The sequence below is a fragment of the Siphateles boraxobius genome, unplaced genomic scaffold, assembly GCF_051911475.1.
Source record: "Siphateles boraxobius isolate OS27281-9 unplaced genomic scaffold, OSU_SipBor_1 85, whole genome shotgun sequence".
NCBI lineage: Eukaryota > Metazoa > Chordata > Actinopteri > Cypriniformes > Leuciscidae > Siphateles > Siphateles boraxobius.
In genome coordinates, this window is record NW_027509214.1 from 117,501 (window position 1) to 141,500 (window position 24,000).

At 37.1% G+C, this 24,000-nt stretch overlaps 1 protein-coding gene across 1 annotated transcript in view; it reads left to right on the forward strand.

Moving 5' to 3' along the window:
* The window catches only part of LOC143731046 (ryanodine receptor 3), a 260,828-nt gene that overhangs the window by 7,298 nt on the left and 229,530 nt on the right, over window positions 1-24,000 (forward strand). The window contains exons 2-6 of the mRNA XM_077221685.1: window positions 9,303-9,422; window positions 14,447-14,548; window positions 17,868-17,882; window positions 19,573-19,647; window positions 19,848-19,926. Of these exons, the coding sequence (XP_077077800.1) occupies window positions 9,303-9,422; window positions 14,447-14,548; window positions 17,868-17,882; window positions 19,573-19,647; window positions 19,848-19,926 (391 nt within the window). The remainder of the gene's footprint in view (window positions 1-9,302; window positions 9,423-14,446; window positions 14,549-17,867; window positions 17,883-19,572; window positions 19,648-19,847; window positions 19,927-24,000) is intronic.

Sequence of the window (24,000 nt, forward strand, 5' to 3'; positions counted from 1 at the left end):
CACACACACACACACACACCGTCGGCACAGGAATAGAAACCCTGTGCTCTTTTCCTCCAGCCAGTGTAAAGTGGTAAACCGAAGTTAAATCCCAGTCTGAGATGTATGTGCTCGGCTGTGTGTGTGTGTGTGTGTGTGTGTGTGTGTGTGTGTGTGTGTGTGTGTGTGTGTGTGTGTGTGTGTGTGTGTGTGTGTGTGTGTGTGTGTGCGTGCGTGTGTTTAATCAAAATGTCCAAAACATCAGCACGGATAAATGCAGACGCAGTGTTTCTCTATAAACCTGCTGTGCTCTCATAGTGTTTATTAGGGCTGGATGGACAATATCGATTAATCTGCAGTTTTATGAACTGATATCAATCTTTTAGTCTGTGTGGTTTTCTGTTTTCATTGTGTCGGTCGCTTGCCATCCAATAACTGCAATAAGCTTGTTTAACAAAGTATCAACTTTCAAATTCTGTCAGTTTTATCAATACGTGTGTGTGTGTGTGTGTCTTTAATGTGTGTGACTGAACCGATCATCTCTTCCTCTGTACTACTACTGTGTGCGTGCATAATTATAAATAAATATAAATAACAGCAGCAAATAAACATCAATGAAGATCAGAAAGTGTTGAAAGATTCAGTGTTATATGCGTCTCATATCGATCAATCAGTCAGCCAATAAAACAGCTGGAGAACAAATGTCACATTTAAAGCCATTCAGTGACCATAAACTCGATAGTTAGCTAGAAAAATGACTATAGAAATGTAATATATTACATATTCTTATATTTTGAATTAACCTGTTCTTTAACATTTAATATATGTTTGAATACATGTAAGCAAGTTATGACAGCCAACATTTAAATGGAGTAGAAACGCAATTATATCATTAAAAAGTGGATTTAAAAACTCCCTTGTTCAGTGTAAATTTAAAACTACTTTTTATTTGAGTGTTGATTATATCTAAAAATAAATAGCAATTCAATTTGGACTATTATAACCTTTGATATTATAGTGATGAAGGGTTCCCTGTATAGTTTAGAGAAGGGTAAACAAATTATTCGGGATGCACGATAAATCGGCCACCGTATCGGCCGATAAATGTTTTTAATATAAATTTAACATTTTTAATGTTATCGGCCCAATAAGAATATATTGCCGATATATATATATATATTTATATATATATATATTAGTGGTGGGCCATTATCTGCGTTAACGTGAGACTCTTATCGGGATATAAAAAAAAATATCCCTGTTAATCTATTCTCAAAGTTGGGTTGAGATCATAAAATAGCTTTTTCGAATATCGTTATATTTTCGCGCAATTCCATTTGACATAATTGACGCCGCGCCTACTGTCAGAGATCGCGCAGCAGGGTATTTCCCTGTCATGCTTTCTGTACACCTAAAGACTTTGAAAAGACTTTATAAGATTATCAGCTCACATCTAAAGACTTGGGTTCACAGTTTTTAGTCTCAGACTAAAGACTTGCGATAATATCAAACATGTTTGATATGAAAGACTAGAGAAAGACTGGCATAAATCGGGTCGCCGACTGCAGATCATCACCTCACATTTAACGATCGAGGCGACGGGAGCGCGCCGAGACTCCAGTAAGATTCCTGAAGACTGCCGGTCTTTAGTCTGGGACTGTGAAAATCCTTTGGTGTACGCCCGGCATCAGGGACACAAGGCGTATACTTTTACACGTTACGTTGGGCGACGTTCCTCTCGTTACTTTATTTTAATGCAATTACATGTTGTTAAATGAGTTTATTCCATGCGCGCTGTATCTTTTTATGGGCATGAGCGATGCTCAATTTACAAATGAATCACTCTTTTTCACACTCGTTTCTAAATAAACACGACAATGTATAAAAGGCTCCATTACTTTGTATCTTACGTTATGGCCCCATAGTAGCAGTTTTTGTTAAAAACAGGCTAACCATTGCGTCATAACCACGCGACTTTTTGTCGCACAATAGAGACATTACCGTATAGACAGGAGGAGAAGCTCGCAGGCAATCGGGGGGACGTCCCGTCAAGGGAGAAGCCCATAGATAATGAGTCCATAAAAGCAACGGGACAAAATATTTCAACAACGTTTTTGGGGAATTGGAAATAATTCGGTATGTGGCAAGTGAATACATATGAAGTGATTAACGTTGGCAATTTTCACGCACAGCTACTAGAAGATTTACGTCTGTCAGACAGGTTGCTCACGTCATCAAGCTTAGTTTGAGTCGGTTTGAGTCTGCGCGTCAGGAACGGAAGTGCTAAAAAATCGCTAAAAATGGGCTTCAACTGTCTCGACTGAGTTCCAATGAGACGGCTCTGTCCACTTCTTATACTGTCTATGGTCTAAATCGGTTCGCGAATCAGTCTGAATGATCTGTTCAGTTCCTCACGCAGTGAATCGTCTGAAGCGCGTTCAATCACACTCGATTCGGATTCGTAACAGGAAGATTTAAAGGGTCACTCCACCCATTTGCATTAAGCTTTCCATTGTTAGAAACACAGTTATACTATTGAATGGTCGTGCAACACTCTCTCATTTTCCCCTGAGACGAGAGAAATCCTCCATTTACCTTTTTCACTTCCTCCTACAATGACGCAAAAATCGTCATTTTACGTCATTGTAGGAGGAAGTGTAAGACAGGGGGATTTCTGTAAAGACTACAAGCACTAGATCTCACCCGTTCAAACCCGCCCATAGGGGGCTGGACCTAATGCGCTAACAGACCAATCACAGATCAGTGCCAGTGCGTTTGATTTCACCGGCGGAAACTGTTTGAAAATATGGACGAAGGTACTGAATACGCAGACGGATGCATTATGGAGGATTGGGATTACACATTAGTGTCAGCCATCTTTTTTGGAAGGTAAGCTAGCAGGCTCTTGTTCTGTGGAGAAAGCTGAGTAGTAACTTTAGGGGTTACCGTCCTCTTTTTCCCAGACATGTCCGGCTGTCAATGTCCGGGATTCAGCTTTTGCTTTCTGCGGTCGCCATTTATTGTTTACATGCACAGCTTTTGTTTCAATCTAACTGAATTCATTCTGATCGGTGAATCTGAATGTAGTGTGAACGCTAAACAAGTGATCGGTTGATGTGCGTTTTAACATTGCTAAGAAAATTCCCGCTCCTCCGTGAGAGATACGAGACCGGTGCGACTCACAGGTGTCGCTCATCAGTAATCACGCCACCGGCCTCGCGTCGTTCTCCACACGGTCTTCACTCGTCCTGCTCGCCACAGTAAACATGATGAATGGCGACTGTAGAACGCAAAAGCCGAATCCCGGACATTTTGGGCAATCTCGAAACACATTTTCGGGCAGACTCACGGAGACTCACTAGTAGCCTAGACTTGTTGTTTAACTACTGCGCTCTGTTACCGGTAGGCGTGGCCTCCTAGGGCAGCGAAGCAAGTGCATTCTGGGAGTTGTTGTCTTTCATCCACATAAGCCAAAAATACATTTTCTGTCTTTTCTCAGTTCTAGACAGCTCCAAATTCAAAAATAATTTCACATTTCTTCTACATATTACCCATTTTAAATACACATTCATCTTTCCAGAGGTGGAGTGACCCTTTAAGAACATCAAGAGCGTTGGATGAAGTGGCAGTGGATCTAGTTTAGTCTAGTGAAAGCAAATCTGCAAATGCATCATATTTTTGCCAGCGATGAAGATCTTTATTAGTTGAACATCTTCGTAATACATTTTACAACCAAAAAGATTTTTACGCCACGATAGCACTACTACAAAGTTTGACATTTTCTGCTTTCTGGACATATACTTTAATTTATAGGCTACAGAAAAACGCTTCAGAGCGTCGGCGCACTGGCAAAGGTTAACAGGTTTTACATAAGCTACCATTGTGACTGAACACCCGCCATCCCGCGGTAATGTGTGTGTATTGTGCAGGGGCATAGTCACACGAATAGTTTACATCGAAAACTAATTTGTTTAAAAAGGAGGAGGCTATTGCCGGGAAAAGGCAGGTTCACATCAAATCATTATGACATATGACATTATTTTTTGATCTAACGAGCATCTGGGTTGGCGATGCAAAAACGGACTGTAGCTACGTCGTGCTTATTGTTTTTTTCTTCTTCCAATTAGCCTACTATGTTAAAAAAACAAACAACGAAAACATGTTACTTGTTCAATTAATAAACAGTTTGTTTGATGACAAATTGCTAAAGATGAAATTGGCCTCCCTTTCTGTCATTGTGAGTGTGCGTTTTTTTTTTTTTCGAACGATATATTCGACTTTTGCTCCTCGATTGTCGAATGGCATTTTTGGCAGAAATTCACATCCCTACGCGAGGCGAACTATTCTCAAAGACTTACTTTTAGTCATTATTTGGGAAGCGCATATATTCTGAATGCCTTCGGCAGAATTCAAATGAGCAAATTTAATCCCGATAAATAATGTATTATTTCCTTCAGCTGAGACTCTTCAGATTCGCACTGTTTAACAGGGTTTCCCGCAGCTTTCACTGCTCATCAATGTCAGAATATTTGAGATGACCAATCAAATCAAAGTAGGCGGGCTTTATGTTAGCAGTGCGAATTTTAGAAGAGCGACTCAAGCCTAGTTCACACTACATGATTTTAAGCCCGATTTAAGCCCGATTTGCAAATCGTTGAGCTCGCCGACAGGGTGTTATCGCGTGCAAATCGCGGGGGATTAGCGGGCCATGAACACTCGCCAATCTGTTAGTATGAAAGAGCAAACAACGCATCAAAGACCCTCGCAGACGCGTCGCCGAGCCTAGAAAAATTTCTAGCATGCTAGATATGCAGAGCTGTCGCACGACTCAATCTCACTGATGTCATGAGCAACAGCCAATCACAGCAAGGCATGAGTTGAGGTCACCGGGTAAATACACGATTTTTGCCGTCAGCCAAACATAAACATGCAGCTACATCTCCGATATAAACATGCTGTACTCGCCTCCAACTCTCTCTGTAGCACAGACAATCCCTGCTGTTCGCGTATGCAGATCCACTCTTTCGCCCATACTCTCTTATTTTTTCTTTTTTTGCGTTTTTTTCTCAGAGCAAATCATCGCGCAAACAGTTTGCAGCTCTAGTTTCTGTCTGACGTCCATATTCGCGGCCGTGTTTGAGTTCTTCTTCGGCGTGCGTGCGCTTTCGCCTCATGTCCGGTCCGCGTGTTTTTTTGTGTGACAAAACGTGGTTTGTAGACAAGATAGAATCGTTGGGTCACAGAGTTGTTGTCAACTCGTGTAGTGCGTTACCTCCTGTTGCGGATCAATCACGTTGTGTCGTGTGGTGTGAACAGCTCAACAACTTGAACACTCCTGATTTCACAGAGAGCAAGTCATGTAGTGTGAACCGCACAGTTCAGCCCGACGTTTTAAAATCATGTAGTGTGAACTAGGCATCATAGACAGGAGCGACTCGACGCGCTTCAGTTTACAGACTCGATGACTCACACATAACGTTAAAGACAATGAGTTACCGCCACCTACTGGCGATTTGAAAAATAATATTTTTATAAATATTAAACGATTTTTAACATTGCCTATTTGTTGAACATTGTTTTTTTTAAAGAATTATTCATTTTTTAAAGGTATTACAAAGGTAAAAAAATGACATGGAAAAATGTATTAAAGGGGGAGAATATTGTCCCTTAATGGAAAAAGTGTGACTGCAGTCTAAGTGGAAGAGGGGTACGGCACTTTAAAAAATTGGAGAACCACGGAACTAAGGAAAAGGGATATGTAGAATTGCGCAAGTGCTACTGCTAAAGAGTGCAATGTCAATAATTTATCATAATCTTAATTTAATTGGCCTAGAGAGAATAATTATTATGATTATTAAAAAGATATAAGACTCAAGTTTCAGTATTTAAGTTAATTTGTGTCAGGAGTTATGCAATTACAACCACCCCCCCCCAACCCGCCACCCGCCACCCACCACCACCTTATGATTGAAATAACTTCAAAAAAGGAAAATACAGTTCAGTGTTTTTTACAGTTCTGTCATATCGGCTACATAACATTATTATGAGAACATCATTATAATTGTGTGTTTGGGTCATGGCTTTTAATGATGAGACTTGTGTTTTTGCAATCAGGCTCTCAAAAAATATAACAAAATTTGAATTTAGATTTATCGGCAAATGTATCGGTTATCGGATTTCAAATAAAAAGAATTATCAGTTATCGGTATCGGCCAAATTGTTGATATCGGTGCTTCCATAGTTAATGATTGTTAATATAAACTAATAGTGATGGGAGAAACTGAGTATTCTGACAGTCTGAATCAATTGATTCGCAAAATGATTCACTTTTTGAACCGTTTACACAACACTGTTTTTAACTAAATACTGAAAACATACGCATTTTGGCCGATCATTTACGTGACAATGGCATTTTAGAGCCTGAAAAAGCAAACTTTTGAAAACGATACCGTTATGGTCTTCGTGTAATCTACAAAAACGATCTATAGGCACGTAGTTTCTTTACAAAGTGTTCATCAACTGGCCTGGCAACACAAAGAGTGTTTTCAAGGGATAAACTTTGTGGAGTGCAAGTCTGTCATATAGACATACAATTATAACGAGAGCATCGTTATAATGGTGTGATTGGGACATGATGAGACTTGTGTTTTTGTAATCAGGCTCTCAAAAATTATTTTATAGATTTATAGGCCAAATATCGGTTATCGGCTTTCAAATATATAGAATTATCGGTTATCGGTATCGGACAAATTATCATATCGGTGCATCTCTAGTTTAGAGCTTATTTTCTGTAAGAAAATTGACGTACTGAACCTGTACAGGTTCGATTCCCAGGGAATCTGATCATATTTACGCTTTGGATAAAAGCATCAATGTAAATGTTTCAGGTTTATGATTCCTCTTTTCCTTTGGGAAATGACCTGGATCCTCCGGACATTTGCTGTTGATGATGTCGTGTGTATTGTGGCATGAATATGTTTTTGTCCTCTGGCTATATTTCTTATTCATTTAGCAGATGCTTTTATTAGTCTTGATCTTCACTGGATGAGCAACAGTAAATATGCAGTGCAGGAGTTTTGACGTTTATTTGCTCTGTAAACGAATCATTGTTTATCATGAGTTTGGCTCATAAACTCGTTCGGACGAAGCATTAAAGCTCACTTCAGTCTCAGTCATATCAGACGTCAGTGGCGTTTAATTACTTTCAAATAAAGGTATCTTTCATATTTCAGTTGAACAGATAATAATCTGTGTTAAATGAGAGTATTAGGAGAAGAATCATTTATTCTAGTGCGTTCTTTGGTTTCTAAGGTTTCTCATTAGATGTGATGGATGGACACTAGCGAGGTGTGTGTTGTGTGATGAGTGTGTTGTGTGATTTTTGTGCAGTGTTAAGCGTTATTAGCCGATCTGAGTCACAGGAACAGGAAATAATTGCATCCGTTCTGTCTGAGCGCTCATGATTCACTTCGGCAGGACATCAGAACAATGATTCATGATTCAGACCCAACAAACACTTAAAGTCTCCCTGCAGTCCATCATTTTATCCCTTAAACTCATCTTTGATCACCAAAATCACATATTTAAGCATTTTTTCCTCGAAAAAATATCTTTATGTCTGTGTGTGTGTGTGTGAGTGTGTGCGTGCGTGAATGTGTGTGTGCGTGAGCATGTGTGTGCGTGAGCGTGTGTGTGCGTGAGCATGTGTGTGCTTGAGCGTGTGTGTGTGTGAGCGTGAGAGGGTGTGTGTGTGTGTGAGTGTTTGTGCGTGTGTGAGTGTTTGTGCGTGTGTGAGTGTGTGTGGGCATGTGTGAGCGTGAGCGTGTGTGTGCGTGAGCGTGTGTGTGCGTGAGCGTGTGTGTGCGTGAGTGTGTGTGTGCGTGAGCGTGTGTGTGCGTGAGGGTGTGTGTGTGTGAGCGTGAGAGGGTGTGTGTGTGTGTGAGCGTGAGAGGGTGTGTGTGTGTGAGCGTGAGAGGGTGTGTGTGTGTGTGAGTGTTTGTGCGTGTGTGAGTGTTTGTGCGTGTGTGAGTGTGTGTGGGCATGTGTGAGCGTGAGCGTGTGTGTGCGTGAGCGTGTGTGTGCGTGAGCGTGTGTGTGCGTGAGCGTGTGTGTGCGTGAGTGTGTGTGTGTGTGTGTGTGCGTGAGTGTGTGTGTGCGTGAGCGTGTGTGTGTGTGAGCGTGAGAGGGTGTGTGTGTGTGTGTGAGTGTATCCAGATGCTTCATTTAATCAGACGAGGTTCTGCAATCGCTCACAGATCCCACCGTCTGCTTTATTAAACATAAAGCTGCTAACTGACATCTGCACTGGTGCATCACACAGGGTCGAAGGTCAATGAACCCACACACTTAACTCTGCGAATGTGAGCAGCAAAAACAATTAAGATTATGATCACAAAGGTTAATTAATGGAGAGGATTCAGACTGATCTGTTTCCATTTTTACAATGAGTAAACTGCAGCACAGTGACTGATATGCTCACACACGCACACATGCACACACAGACCCACACACACACACACACACTCTCACACACACACTCTCACACACACAGACACAGACACACACACACACACACACACACAGACTCACTCTATCACTCACACTCTCTCACACACACACACGCACACGCGCACACACACACACCCACACTCACTTTCACACAGACTCTCACACACACACACAGACCCACACACACACACACACACACACACACACAGACTCACACACACACACACACACTCTCACACACACACACTCTCACACACACACTCTCACACACACAGACACAGACACACACACACACACACACACACACACACACACACACACACAGACTCACTCTATCACTCACACTCTCTCACACACACACACGCACACGCGCACACACACACCCACACTCACTTTCACACAGACCCTCACACACACACACACACACACACACACACACACACACACACACACACACACACACACACACACACACACACACACACACACACAGACTCACTCTATCACTCTATCACTCACACTCTCTCACACACACACACACACACACACACACACACACACACACACACACACACACACAGACTCACTCTATCACTCACACTCTCTCACACACACACACACACTTTTATAGAGATACGAGATACACTTTTGCACTTTAATCCGTTTGAAACATTTGTTGACTTTAAACATTTTGTATTTAATAAACATTATATTTAAATGTTAAATGTTCTTTTGTTGGAACACTGAAGTCTGTTGATCCTTTCAACCGTTTTTTATTCATTAATCTAAACACGTGATAACCCTGTGTTTGTCAGGACGATGAGGTGGTCCTGCAGTGTGTGGCCTGCATTCAGAAGGAAAACCGCAAGTTCTGTCTGAGCGCTGAGGGTTTGGGAAACCGCCTGTGTTACCTGGAGCCCACATCAGAGGCCAAGGTGAGGCTTTTAATCCTGTCAACGCGGCCGACAGCCCATTCTTACTCTGGTTTGAGCATAAAATTAATAAATATAGTGATTGTTTAAAAAATGTGTTTGTTATTGAATCATTTATTCAAGAGATTCGCTCAAAAACACTGATTCATCCAGTAATGAAGTCTTTATAAGTGAGTCATTGAATCATTCATTCAAGAGATTCATTCAAAAATGCTGATTCATCCAGTAATGAAACAAGTATTTATGAGCTAGTCATTGAATCAAACATTCAAGAGATTTATTCAGAAATGCTGATTCATCCATTAATGAAACAGGTGAAGTATTTATGAGTGAGTCATTGAATCATATATTCAAGAGATTCATTAAAAATGCTATTTTATCCAGTAATAAACAGGTGAAGTCTTTGTGAGTGAGTCATTGAATCATTCATTCAAAAATGCTGATTCATCCAGTAATGAAACAAGTGAAGTCTTTGAGCGAGTCATTGAATCATTCACTCAACCCAATAAAAAAATAATTATTAAAATGAATTAAATACTTTTAAATAGATCACAGCAATTAGCATTGTTACAGAACATCTGTGTAAGTGAATTACATGTGATTTTGTTTAGTTGTCTTCAAAATCATGGGAGAATCGTGATTTTTACTTTAAACAAAAGGATTGTGATTCCTAGTTTATCCAGAATCATGCAGCTCTGCAATATAGTTTTGGTTATCATCGTTATGGTTATTGTTGTAGTTATCATAGTTACCACAGTTATTGTGTTTTGATATTGCTGTAGTAATTGTTATTACTGTAGTTGTTATGGTTCTCATTATTGTTTTGGATGTCGTTGTGGTTGTTAGTTCCTCCTATAGCTTTTGCTATAGTTATAATCAAAATTATCATAGTTGTCATTGAGGTTATTGTTATAGTTAATATTATAGTTATCATCATAGTTATTGTTATGGTTATTGTAGTTGCTGTCAATATTAAAATTGTTTCGTTACTGAATGAACAAATTAGTTGAATGAATGATTCAATGATTCGTTCCGGAATGAATCAGCCATTTAAATGAATCGGTTGAAACGCAATGACTCACTCATTAACATATTATTAGTTATTAATATTAACTAGTATATTAGTTATGGTTGTGGTTTTGGCTCTTGGTGTTTGGGAATCCCACACATAGATGCCACTACATACATGTGAACTTGAGGAAAAAAACACAATAAGTGCTTTTTCCCATTTTTGAACGGTCACCGTTGACATATGATGAAACAAAGATTGCTAAAGTCAACAGATTTTACTAATACACTAACCAATCTCTGTGTAAAAATAAAATAATGATGCTGCCATCTTTCTAAAGTCACTTTTACCCCCCTGTAATTTGGCTCCAAATCTCAGGTGAAAATTGTCATTTTGACCCTCACTCGGTAAATGTACATCTGTGACATTCAATATTTTGGCTTTCATCACTATTTATGTTTGTCTTTGTAGGCAACGCAGACAATGTTTATTTATATAGCACATTTCATACACTATGGTAATTCAAAGTGATTTACACAGAAATTAATAAAAATAATCACAAAATTAAAGCAAGGAAAATTAAAACAGGAATTAAAAGATATAGAAAGATGATACAGTTATAAAAGGAATTAAAAGAGAAAAAAGATGATACATAGATAAACTTCTCATCTGGCAAAACAGTGGTGTATCATATTACACTGCGTGTGTTCTTTCGGCGCGACTGAGTAATCTACAGGATTAATGACCAATAGATCAGATTTTTCCCTAAAATCTGACAGGAGGAGCTTTAGGAAAGGAATCGATCCAATCCGCACTGCACAGAACAGATGTGGTGGGGTACACACACACACACACACACACACACACACACACACACACACACACACACACACACACACACACACACACACACACGCACACACTCACAACCTCTAGGTTCACATTAAACACACTACTCCACTACAGACTCGGGTCATCAACGTGGTTTCTTCTCTCAATTCCCAAATTAACATTTCAGAGTAATTTATGTTGGTCTCAAACTAAATTCTCAGGTGTACAGAAAAAAAACCCCTAACATTTGAGTCCGGTAGTTTCCGAAATTTGGTTGATTTGACACGGAATGACCCAGCTGTCTGTATATTAGTTATTGTTGTGGTTATGGCTCTTGGTGTTTGTGTATCCCGCACATAGATGCCACTAACGGGATGAATGTTGTTGAGTTTAGTGTGTTGTGTGTTCGTCAGTGTCTCAGAGGAGGAACGACTCAATGCCTCGTGACTGAAGGATATGATAGTAATTAGCAGAGACAGGGATGATGTATCGCCGCTCTCGCTGCCGGTTTGTCTTCATTGTGCATTTTCTATTCTTATGAGAGACGTCGTTCCTCAGGGAGAAAGAGAACTAATGATCCACCTTCACCCCTGATGAGCCGAGCGCTTAAAACACTTTCACCCGACTCATTTATGATAGAAAACATGCAAATATACACCGGCTCTGTTATGATGTTACACTGAGGGAATGCGTTGTGGTCTGTGATCTTCACAACTGTATCTGATCCACCGTTTAAAGGCTTCAGCTCCGAGACCTTGATGTGACGTGCTCGTCCATCATCCACCGCTGTTCTTTCTCTAGAGTCATTGTTCTTTAATCTATCTCACTTCACACAACAGAGGTCAAAGGTCACTCAACTGTCTCCCCCATCACACTCACACAGATCTGCGTTAAACTCGATTCCACGCATGTATATTTCAAGTCATTTTAAGTCATCTTCAGGTAGGGATGCACGATTTGTCTGCATCGGCCGATATATGATCATTTTTAATGTTTTCATTATCGGCCCGATAAATATGACCGTTATATTAAAGCTGATAAATAATGTATTACTGTGACGCTTCAGATGCGCACTGTTCAAAATGGTGGTTTTGAATTGCTTGGAATATGATTGAAATTACTTAAAAAAAATAGGGATTTTTTCGATATGAACGTTTTCGATACCGATAATTTTTTATATTTAAAAGCTGATAACCGATATATTGGGCGGTAAATCTAAATACAATTTTTTATATCATTTTTGAGAGCCTGATTACAAAAACACAAGTCTAATCATTAAAAGCCACGTCCCAAACACACAATTATAATGTTCTGATTATAATGTTATGTAGCCGATATGACAGAGTTGCGCTGCACATGTTGCACTGAACTGTATTTTCCTTTTTTGAAGTGATTTCAATCATATTTCAAGCATATTTTTATAATTGTGTGTTTGGGATGTGGCTTTTAATGATGAGACTTGTGTTTTTGTAATCAGGCTCTTAAAAATGGTATAAAAATTTCTATTTAGATTTATCAACCAATATATCGGTTATCGGTTTTAAAATATAAAGAATTATCAGTATCGGCCAAAATTTTCATATCGGTGCATCCCTACTTTTACAGCAATTCAAAGCATCATGTTGAACAGTGCGGATCTGAAGCGTCACAGCTGAAGGAAATAATACATTATTTATCGGCTTTATATATACCGGCCAAAATTTCTTATTGGGCCGATTACGATAACATTAATCTGCCGATATTGATTGTGTTTGGGTCATGGCTTTTAATGGTGAGACTTATATTTTTTGTAATCAGGCTCTCAAGAATTATATAAAAATTTTGATTTAGAATTATCTGCCAATATATCGGTTATCGGCTTTCAAACATAAAGAATTATCGGGTATCGGTATCGGCAAAAATGTTCATACCGGTGCATATCTAATCTTCAGGCCCTTTGGTTTGCTGATTGAGAGCCGCTGTCTGCATGGGATCTGGGACTGAATCCCTGTGAAGAGTTGAACACACTAATAATAAAGAGAAAGTTTCTCCAGCACACCTGGATCATCACGGACATCCTGATCCACTTTTTCTCCCAGTTTTTGTTCGCTGTTCCTCAGGAGAAGGCAGTTTGCTTAATTTATCTTCTCGTCGCTCGCCTTAAACTGTCATGTTCTGGCCTCTTTGGCTTCGATCCCAAACCTCTCACCGGCCGTTTTCTCCTCTGAAAACTCATGTTGAACGCACTACAACGGCAGTAAATCACACTCCAACACCTCCGAGCTTCATTTAGGGCGGGTCCCTTTTGCATTATGAACTCTAGTATTGACCTGAAAACGATGATCTCTGAACACTTACGGACGACGAGTTGTTCGATGGAAAACAGGGCGAACCGTCCGCATGATGCAGCATGACTTTAGTGGGTTCGTGAAGTTTTTGTTTCTCTTTGTGAGTGCAGAACTACTATTAGGACTATTATTAGCAGTTCGTTTTTATGTTCTAAAATAAAAACAATTACAGTACTTTTTTGTTATCGTTTGATGTTCATGTTAGAATTAAAATACAGACTTTAAGTCACAATAAAGCTCTGATGCTGAGAGACTGAAAACACTGAAGCTGTAATGGGACAGAATTATAACTTGAATATATTTTTTGCTAACACTTTATAATAAGGTTCCATTAGTTAATGTTTCTTAATGCATTAACAATGAAGTTGTTACACATAATGCACATAATGTAGTTTTTATATCAACTTTATTTATTTGTTGTTGAAATATAAACATTTAAACGGTGACTGTAATAAACACTTATTTTCATGTGCTAAAACATGTTAGCAACATGCTTAAACATGTTAGCAATGTCTTCAAACATATTAGCAACATGCTAATAAATGTTAGCAATGTGATAAAACGTGCCAGCAACATACTTAATCGTGCTACCAGCATGTTAAATCATGTTAGTAATGTGGTAATTCATCCTGAAGCTTGAATATGTTAAAACATATTATCAACGTGTTAAAACATACTGGCAATGTGCTAAAACATGTTAGGGAAGTGTTAAAATGTGTTAACAAAGTTTTAAAACATGGTAGCAATTTGGTAAGACATGAAAGTAACGTTCTAATTCATGTTAGCAAAAAGTTAAAATGTTTTTTGTCCTGACAAACTTTACATTCGGGTGTCTTGATGATATTCTGTGTGTGTTTCAGTATGTTCCTCCAGATCTGTGCATCTGTAGCTTCGTGTTGGAGCAGTCGCTCTCTGTCCGCGCGCTGCAGGAAATGCTCGCCAAAACTGGACAAAACAATGACGTAAGTACAAAAACACGCCAATCTCACACAAACACTGAGACGGTGTTAATTTCGTCAGACGAGACGAGACTAAATATGTTCGTCAACGACCTTTTTTTTCCATGACTAAGACGAGACGATGACGAGATTGCACCAATGTCCAAAAACGATGACTAAGACTATATTAACATGCATTATTGTTGACGAAAAAAGACGAGACTAAAATGTTTTGCATAAAATAAAAACTTGCATAAAATAAAAACTCTTCATTTTCGTCTACAATCGTCTTACCTTTTCATCATGAGATAGAATATTCAGCGATAACTAGGGATGAGTCACGATTTTCGAATATTCCATTAGTTGATTTTATTATAGAATATCGAATAGGTTGTGCAATTGTTGTCTATAAAAAATCCCCATGTTTTCGGTTCTGATGCGATGACACGTTCATGTAACCAGAGGGTGGCGATGCCAATAATGCATCTGAAAGCTGTCAATCAACTCTCAGACAATATTTGCTCCAGAGCGGAGAGCGCATTTCTGAAGATTACGCGCCGCTCGTTCAGAACGCCAGCAGTGACGCGCTGGTTAGATAATATGTGAAATAAGTAGGGCTGCCCGTGCACGACTAAACTTTTTTTTTCTAGTCAACTAGTAGAAGCTTAGTTAATTTAAGCCATTAGTCTAATCACATACTTATATTGATTTAATTACTTAAATATATATATGGGAGAGAATGATAAACCATAATGAACGTTTTCGTTAGGCTATATTGCCTATTCCGCATCTCAACACACGCATAAAGCTTGCCACAAAAAAACGGCAAAAGTAATGATTATGCAATTATGCATTAAACATTTGATTTGTTTATTAATAAACTAGTGTTTTCTGTCAGTGTCGACTGCAAAGATAAAGTTGAGGATGCTGACTCGCCATCTTCGCAGCAGTGAACGCGCCGATAGAGAGAAATGCACACTTCACACGGTTTAGCCTACATAAGAAGAGAGCAGCCCATTTCTTTTCGTTTTGAATTGTTTTGTTTTAAAGTACACATTTCAGGCTTTCTATAGATATTCTTCTCAGGTCTGTGAGGCAAGTATCTTATACGCTGAGTTTCGGTTAGTTTAGGAGACGCGCTCCAGTTCACGCACCCGCGTCTTCGTGTCCGGATTATATTGTGTACTATATTTGCTTCTCGTTTATTAATCCAGGCAATATGTTGATGAAACATTGATTAAAATGAAGATCGAGTTTATACAAAACGAAATTCACTTTAAAGAAAGGCTTTCTACAAAACAAAACTTAATAAGTGGTCAAAATCATGTGTCATTATAACTGACGGGAGGCACTGCGCACAAAAAATATCGGGGAAAAACATCTACGCTGTAAATCAACCAGTTACCTAGCAGAAATATTAATTAAGCCTTTTATATCTAATTTGTTTGTTATTTCTCAAGACCAGCCTAGAATGTAAATAGGTTGTATTTTAGGCCTACAGTAGGCCTATTCTTTTCTCTTTACAGTAGGCCGTTTTTCTGGGTATATACTTATTTTATTTCTGCTCTGAACAGAAAAATGAGACACAAGGCAACCAAAAACTGTTTTAAAAACCTTTGTAACTTGTCAGTCGGAGTCTGTTGGCCCCCAGCTTTTGAATTGTGTTAGTTCAAAATAAAATACTTTTCAGAACAACTTCAGAAAACCAGACACGTTTAACAAAGTTGCATTAAACAAAAATCATTCAACAAGTGTATTTTGTCAGGTAATTATGACATTTAACCAATATTTGAGAAGCGTGAAACGCTATTTGACTGAAATGGTTGTCAGAAATAATCTCAGAAATAATTTGTTATTTAAAAAAAGCCTAAATTGTTTTGACTAAAACTTGCCTAAGATATATTGAGTTTTCTTTTGACTAAAACTAGACTAAAATGCCGAGACTTTTAGTCGACTAAAACTTGACTAACAAAAAAAGATATGTGAATGACTAAATATGACTAAAACTAACAAGGACATTTGGCACAAGACTAAGACTAAATTAAAAATAGGTGACAAAATTGACACTACACTGAGAGCTGTCTAAATATGAAGAAACAAGGTTTCCGCCTGACATTGACTCTCTCTCTCTCTCTCTCTCTCTACTGTATATATACATATGTTTCTCGATCAAACACACAGTGTTGATAGTTGAGTCCAAGGCATTTTCATTCGTATAAAAATGAAAAGAAATCCCAAAGTTATGAAAAATCGACCCTAAAAGTAAGATCTATGGTTAAAACAAAATAGGGCCAAGAACAGAGCCTTGAGGGACCCCGCAGGACTAAAGAACCTGACGATTGTTGACCGAGAATCTTCTGTAATCCCAAACTTCCTGGCTAGCACATGAAGCACCAGTTCTGTCATTTATTGGTACTTTTTGGTAATTTTATAACTTACAAATTGAATACGTTGCATGCTCGTGATTTCATTTGCTTTTTATTAGTGCTGGGCAATGATTAATCGCATCCAAAATAAACGTTTGTGTTTACATAATATATCTGTGTGTACTGTGTATAATTATTTTGTTTATGTAAATACATACATATGCATGTATATATTTAAGAAAAATGTGTTATTTATATATAAAATATTTATTTTTATTATATATTATGTGTAAATATATATACAGTATATACATGCAAATATTTCTTAAATATATACATGTACGTGTGTATATTTATATATACAAAATAATTATGTTAACACAAACTTTTATTTTGGATGCGATTAATCGTTTCCCAGCACTAGTAATTTTATAAATTGACTACATAACTATGACGTTGAATGCTCGTAATTTAATTTGCCCTCTATGTATAGTGCGCATTTGTGCGTCGCTAGCATGAGAAAAAGTTATTTTTTTCTGAGCTAAAAGAACATGCTACAAAATTAGTGTTAATGACACTGACAACATCTCATACTTAATCCGAACATGTTTTTCTCTGGCACTCTTTACTTAAACTGCGACTGACCGAAGAGTCAACAACGTCTTTCAAAACACTAGTCTCGCATTTACGGATGGGTTAGTAACCCAGATCTTTAACCCCTATCAGTCTTTAGGTCGCTCAGTGTCTCTTCACTGTGTGTTTGAAGCTCCAGGGCTTTTGTTTAAAGGTCAGATGTCTTTAAGGTCCAGACGCTGAGCCTGATGACCGGTGGCGGCTCTGATCTTTGCTTTTGGTCTCCTGTAGCGCAAGCGTGTAACATTAGATGCAATGAACTGAAGATGACAATCAAATGTCTGTGTTTATCAAAAGCATTTGTCTCACACTCTTTTTCTGTGGTTTCTTCACGCCTCCCGCAGCAGTTCATTAGAAAGGTGAGTGATTCTCGCTGTTTCTGATTCTACATCTGCTTGGGTTATTAGGGGCAAAGCACTGAAGGTGTGTAGCCATGTGAGTTCTCGCTCATTCCGCTCAGCGCCACTCGCTCCACCCACAATGCACTTTGGTGATTTGCTAGTCCGAGACTGTCTGTAAAATAGCTAAGCACGAGTGCAGCAATAGATCATGGATTTCAAATATTGTTTTAGTGAAGTTGCAATACATAAATGCACAGTAAAAATCAAAGTTAAGAACGAGCAGGGAGAAGAAACTGAAAGGGAGTGTGTAGTGACAGTGCGAGTTATAGAAAGATTCATATTGGAAACTAAAGTGACACATTGGCAGAAAGCACAAGGATGTGTGTGTGCTACGCAAACATAGGGCAGAAAAAGGTGAGCTATAGGCCTACGATAATAAATTAGATAAATATGTAAGGTAGCTATTGTGTTGCTCTTTATACACAAAAATGAGTTTTTACGTGCATATGATACGCACTTTATTGCGTGTAATACACACGCATCCCACAACACTAATCCTACCCAAACACCACTACTAAACCTCGAATGCTGATCAAATGCTCGTAAAAACTCATTTTCGAGAATAAATTGTACGATAAACACAATGCGTGCTATAGAGACACATTTAGTGTGACCACGAATTAAGATTTCCTTCCCATGAATTTAAGAATTTGTTCTCTCATTTAGGCTAAATCATGGCCACAAATTAAATTTGTTCTCTGGTTTTAGTAAATTATGGCCACGTTGTTGAAGTAATTAATTCTCTCGTTTTATTAAAACAAGGGAACGAATTATTACAACGTGGCCATGCATGATTTACTAAACCAGGAAGGATAACGAATTAGTATACATTTATTTGTGTGTTTGCTTTAATTAAAATGAGGAAACAAATTATTAAAACATGGTGGCGTTGGGTGGGAGTAATGAATTAATTCATTTTGCAATCATCATATATGTGCAACTAATAATAACCTATATAGTCATAGCCAACACACATATATTATTTATGGGCATGATAATCCGGATGTGTTTTGTGGAGTTCTTTATACATTTCATCTTGTTTTTATTTATTTTTTATGTGCCTGTTTTGCAACGGCAGTTATGTTCACGGAAATAAAATAATGAAAATCTAATATACTTCAATTATTGCATTTTATATGCAAGTTTGCTAAAGGGCAATGTCATGTTTTTTAATTGCTTAAGTTAATTTAATGTATTTATATTAATAAGTACAGACTGTCACAGAATGTCATATCATAACTGCTATTTATAATCCTACTATTGATACATTATTTCAAGAAATCCAGTACAAAGAGAAATCAATCACATGCTCTGGTAGGATCTTATTAAATCAGTGGTGTTCTTAATATGAACTTCTGTGTCTTCTTCCTCTCTGGAAGTCTATAGCAAGCCATAGAAGCGCTTGCGGTAAAGTTGTGAAATTTGGCACACAGATAGAGGACAATCTGACCTGTCACCATATCAAATTTGGAGACTCTAACTCAATCCTTCTAGCCCTCCTGTCCAAAGTTGCATTTATGTTTGTGCTAATAATTTTAAAACCGTAAGATTTTGTTGGCTAGAAACAAATCTGTCAGAAAAGTTACCACAGGGATAATTGGCTTGTGGCGGCCAAGCGTTTATTTGTTTGTAATGGTTGTGTCCGCAGGCGGCCCAGGGCGGAGGACACCGGACCTTACTCTACGGCCACGCTATTCTCCTCAGACACTCCTTTAGTGGGATGGTTGGTGAACTTTGGTTCTGTCGTCAAGTCACATTTATTTATATAGCTATTGCTTTTTAAAATACAGAGTGTTTCAAAGCAGCTTTACAGAGATAACCGGAAAATAATGCAAAAAAGTTTGTTTCCAGAAGAAAATAGCTTAATTAAGTTCAGTGATGTTTAATTTTTTTGTTAAAAAAGTTTCATGTTTTGTGCTGCAGTATCTGACCTGTCTGAAGACGTCACGGTCTATGACGGATAAATTATCGTTTGATGTGGGACTTCAGGAAGACTCGACAGGTGAAGCATGATTGTTCGGATTGAAGGTGAAACTGTGAAGTGTGTTTTCTAGACTCCAGGAATCTCCAGAAATCACATGAGGAGATTAGGGCCAATTTAATTCGATTTCGATTCGCAAACTCTCAATTCGATTTTTGATTTCGATTCTCGATTCGACTCAATGAATATAGATTTTATACAAAAAAGAACAGTGAACATTCGATTTCGATTCGCAACTCTCAATTCGATACGATTTCGATTCTAAATTCGATTTTTGAATTTGATTCTCGATTTGACACAATGAATATAGATTTTATACAAAAAAGAACAGTGAACATTCGATTTCGATTCGCAACTCTCAATTCGATTTCGATTCTAAATTCGATTTGTGAATTCGATTCTTGATTCGACACAATGAATATAGATTTTATACAAAAAAGAACAGTGAACATTCGATTTCGATTCGCAACTCTCAATTCGATACGATTTCGATTCTAAATTCGATTTTTGAATTTGATTCTCGATTTGACACAATGAATATAGATTTTATACAAAAAAGAACAGTGAACATTCGATTTCGATTCGCAACTCTCAATTCGATTTCGATTCTAAATTCGATTTGTGAATTCGATTCTTGATTCGACACAATGAATATAGATTTTATACAAAAAAGAACAGTGAACATTCGATTTCGATTCGCAACTCTCAATTCGATACGATTTCGATTCTAAATTCGATTTTTGAATTTGATTCTCGATTTGACACAATGAATATAGATTTTATACAAAAAAGAACAGTGAACATTCGATTTCGATTCGCAACTCTCAATTCGATTTCGATTCTAAATTCGATTTGTGAATTCGATTCTTGATTCGACACAATGAATATAGATTTTATACAAAAAAGAACAGTGAACATTCGATTTCGATTCGCAACTCTCAATTCGATTTCGATTCTAAATTCGATTTGTGAATTCGATTCTTGATTCGACACAATGAATATAGATTTTATACAAAAAAGAACAGTGAACATTCGATTTCGATTCGCAACTCTCAATTCGATACGATTTCGATTCTAAATTCGATTTTTGAATTTGATTCTCGATTTGACACAATGAATATAGATTTTATACAAAAAAGAACAGTGAACATTCGATTTCGATTCGCAACTCTCAATTCGATTTCGATTCTAAATTCGATTTGTGAATTCGATTCTTGATTCGACACAATGAATATAGATTTTATACAAAAAAGAACAGTGAACATTCGATTTCGATTCGCAACTCTCAATTCGATACGATTTCGATTCTAAATTCGATTTTTGAATTTGATTCTCGATTTGACACAATGAATATAGATTTTATACAAAAAAGAACAGTGAACATTCGATTTCGATTCGCAACTCTCAATTCGATTTCGATTCTAAATTCGATTTGTGAATTCGATTCTTGATTCGACACAATGAATATAGATTTTATACAAAAAAGAACAGTCAACATTCGATTCGCAACTCTCAATTCGAAACGATTTCGATTCTAAATTTGATTTTTGAATTCGATTCTCGATTTGACACAATGAATATAGATTTTATACAAAAAAGAACAGTCAACATTCGATTCGCAACTCTCAATTCGAAACGATTTCGATTCTAAATTTGATTTTTGAATTCGATTCTCGATTTGACACAATGAATATAGATTTTATACAAAAAAGAACAGTGAACATTCGATTTCGATTCGCAACTCTCAATTCGATTTCGATTTTAAATTCAATTTGTGAATTCGATTCTTGATTCGACACAATGAATATAGATTTTATACAAAAAAGAACAGTGAACATTCGATTTCGATTCGCAACTCTCAATTCGATTTCGATTTTAAATTCAATTTGTGAATTCGATTCTTGATTCGACACAATGAATATAGATTTTATACAAAAAAGAATAGTCAACATTCGATTCGCAACTCTCAATTCGAAACGATTTCGATTCTAAATTTGATTTTTGAATTCGATTCTCGATTTGACACAATGAATATAGATTTTATACAAAAAAGAACAGTGAACATTCGATTTCGATTCGCAACTCTCAATTCGATTTCGATTCTAAATTCGATTTGTGAATTCGATTCTTGATTCGACACAATGAATATAGATTTTATACAAAAAAGAACAGTGAACATTCGATTTCGATTCGCAACTCTCAATTCGATTTCGATTTTAAATTCAATTTGTGAATTCGATTCTTGATTCGACACAATGAATATAGATTTTATACAAAAAAGAACAGTCAACATTCGATTCGCAACTCTCAATTCGAAACGATTTCGATTCTAAATTTGATTTTTGAATTCGATTCTCGATTTGACACAATGAATATAGATTTTATACAAAAAAGAACAGTGAACATTCGATTTCGATTCGCAACTCTCAATTCGATTTCGATTCTAAATTCGATTTGTGAATTCGATTCTTGATTCGACACAATGAATATAGATTTTATACAAAAAAGAACAGTCAACATTCGATTCGCAACTCTCAATTCGAAACGATTTCGATTCTAAATTTGATTTTTGAATTCGATTCTCGATTTGACACAATGAATATAGATTTTATACAAAAAAGAACAGTCAACATTCGATTCGCAACTCTCAATTCGAAACGATTTCGATTCTAAATTTGATTTTTGAATTCGATTCTCGATTTGACACAATGAATATAGATTTTATACAAAAAAGAACAGTGAACATTCGATTTCGATTCGCAACTCTCAATTCGATTTCGATTTTAAATTCAATTTGTGAATTCGATTCTTGATTCGACACAATGAATATAGATTTTATACAAAAAAGAACAGTGAACATTCGATTTCGATTCGCAACTCTCAATTCGATTTCGATTCTAAATTCGATTTGTGAATTCGATTCTTGATTCGACACAATTAATATAGATTTTATACAAAAAAGAACAGGCAACATTCGATTCGCAACTCTCAATTCGAAACGATTTCGATTCTAAATTTGATTTTTGAATTCGATTCTCGATTTGACACAATGAATATAGATTTTATACAAAAAAGAACAGTGAACATTCGATTTCGATTCGCAACTCTCAATTCGATTTCGATTCTAAATTCGATTTGTGAATTCGATTCTTGATTCGACACAATGAATATAGATTTTATACAAAAAAGAACAGGCAACATTCGATTCGCAACTCTCAATTCGAAACGATTTCGATTCTAAATTTGATTTTTGAATTCGATTCTCGATTTGACACAATGAATATAGATTTTATACAAAAAAGAACAGTGAACATTCGATTTCGATTCGCAACTCTCAATTAGATTTCGATTCTAAATTCGATTTGTGAATTCGATTCTTGATTCGACACAATGAATATAGATTTTATACAAAAAAGAACAGTGAACATTCGATTCGCAACTCTCAATTCGATACGATTTCGATTCTAAATTTGATTTTTGAATTCGATTCTCGATTTGACACAATGAATATAGATTTTATACAAAAAAGAACAGTGAACGTTCGATTTCGATTCGCAACTCTCAATTCGATTTTTGAATTCGATTCTCGATTTGACACAATGAATATAGATTTAATACAAAAAAGAACAGTGAACAGAGTTTACAAGTGGTTAATTAATAAAAATGTTTTTTATTTTAGGTACACTTGGGTACAGTAAAACAGAACCCAACTCTATATTTCAAAGGCACACAATGAAGCGACAGGATTTTGATTAGGGATGTCCCGATCCGATCCACAGCATCGGTATCGTGCCGATACTGAACGCTAGATCGGAGGGGAGAAAAAATACGATCCGATATCTATCCAACAATGCTTGAATATAGCATTTCCCTTGCTGCGGCATCCAATTAAGCAGCGCATATTGGGCGGTTTTGCTATCTATTTTGCGGGCAAAAAATGGGTTTGGGCGGGTGGTGCCGTTTTCCTTTCAACAGTGGAAACTGGTCATACACAAAATAACTTATTTATATATAACTTGCATCAATATTTATTTTTTTGTGCAGATTTTGGTGTGCATACAGTTCAAATTAAAATGTTGGTGTTCAACTTTGCGT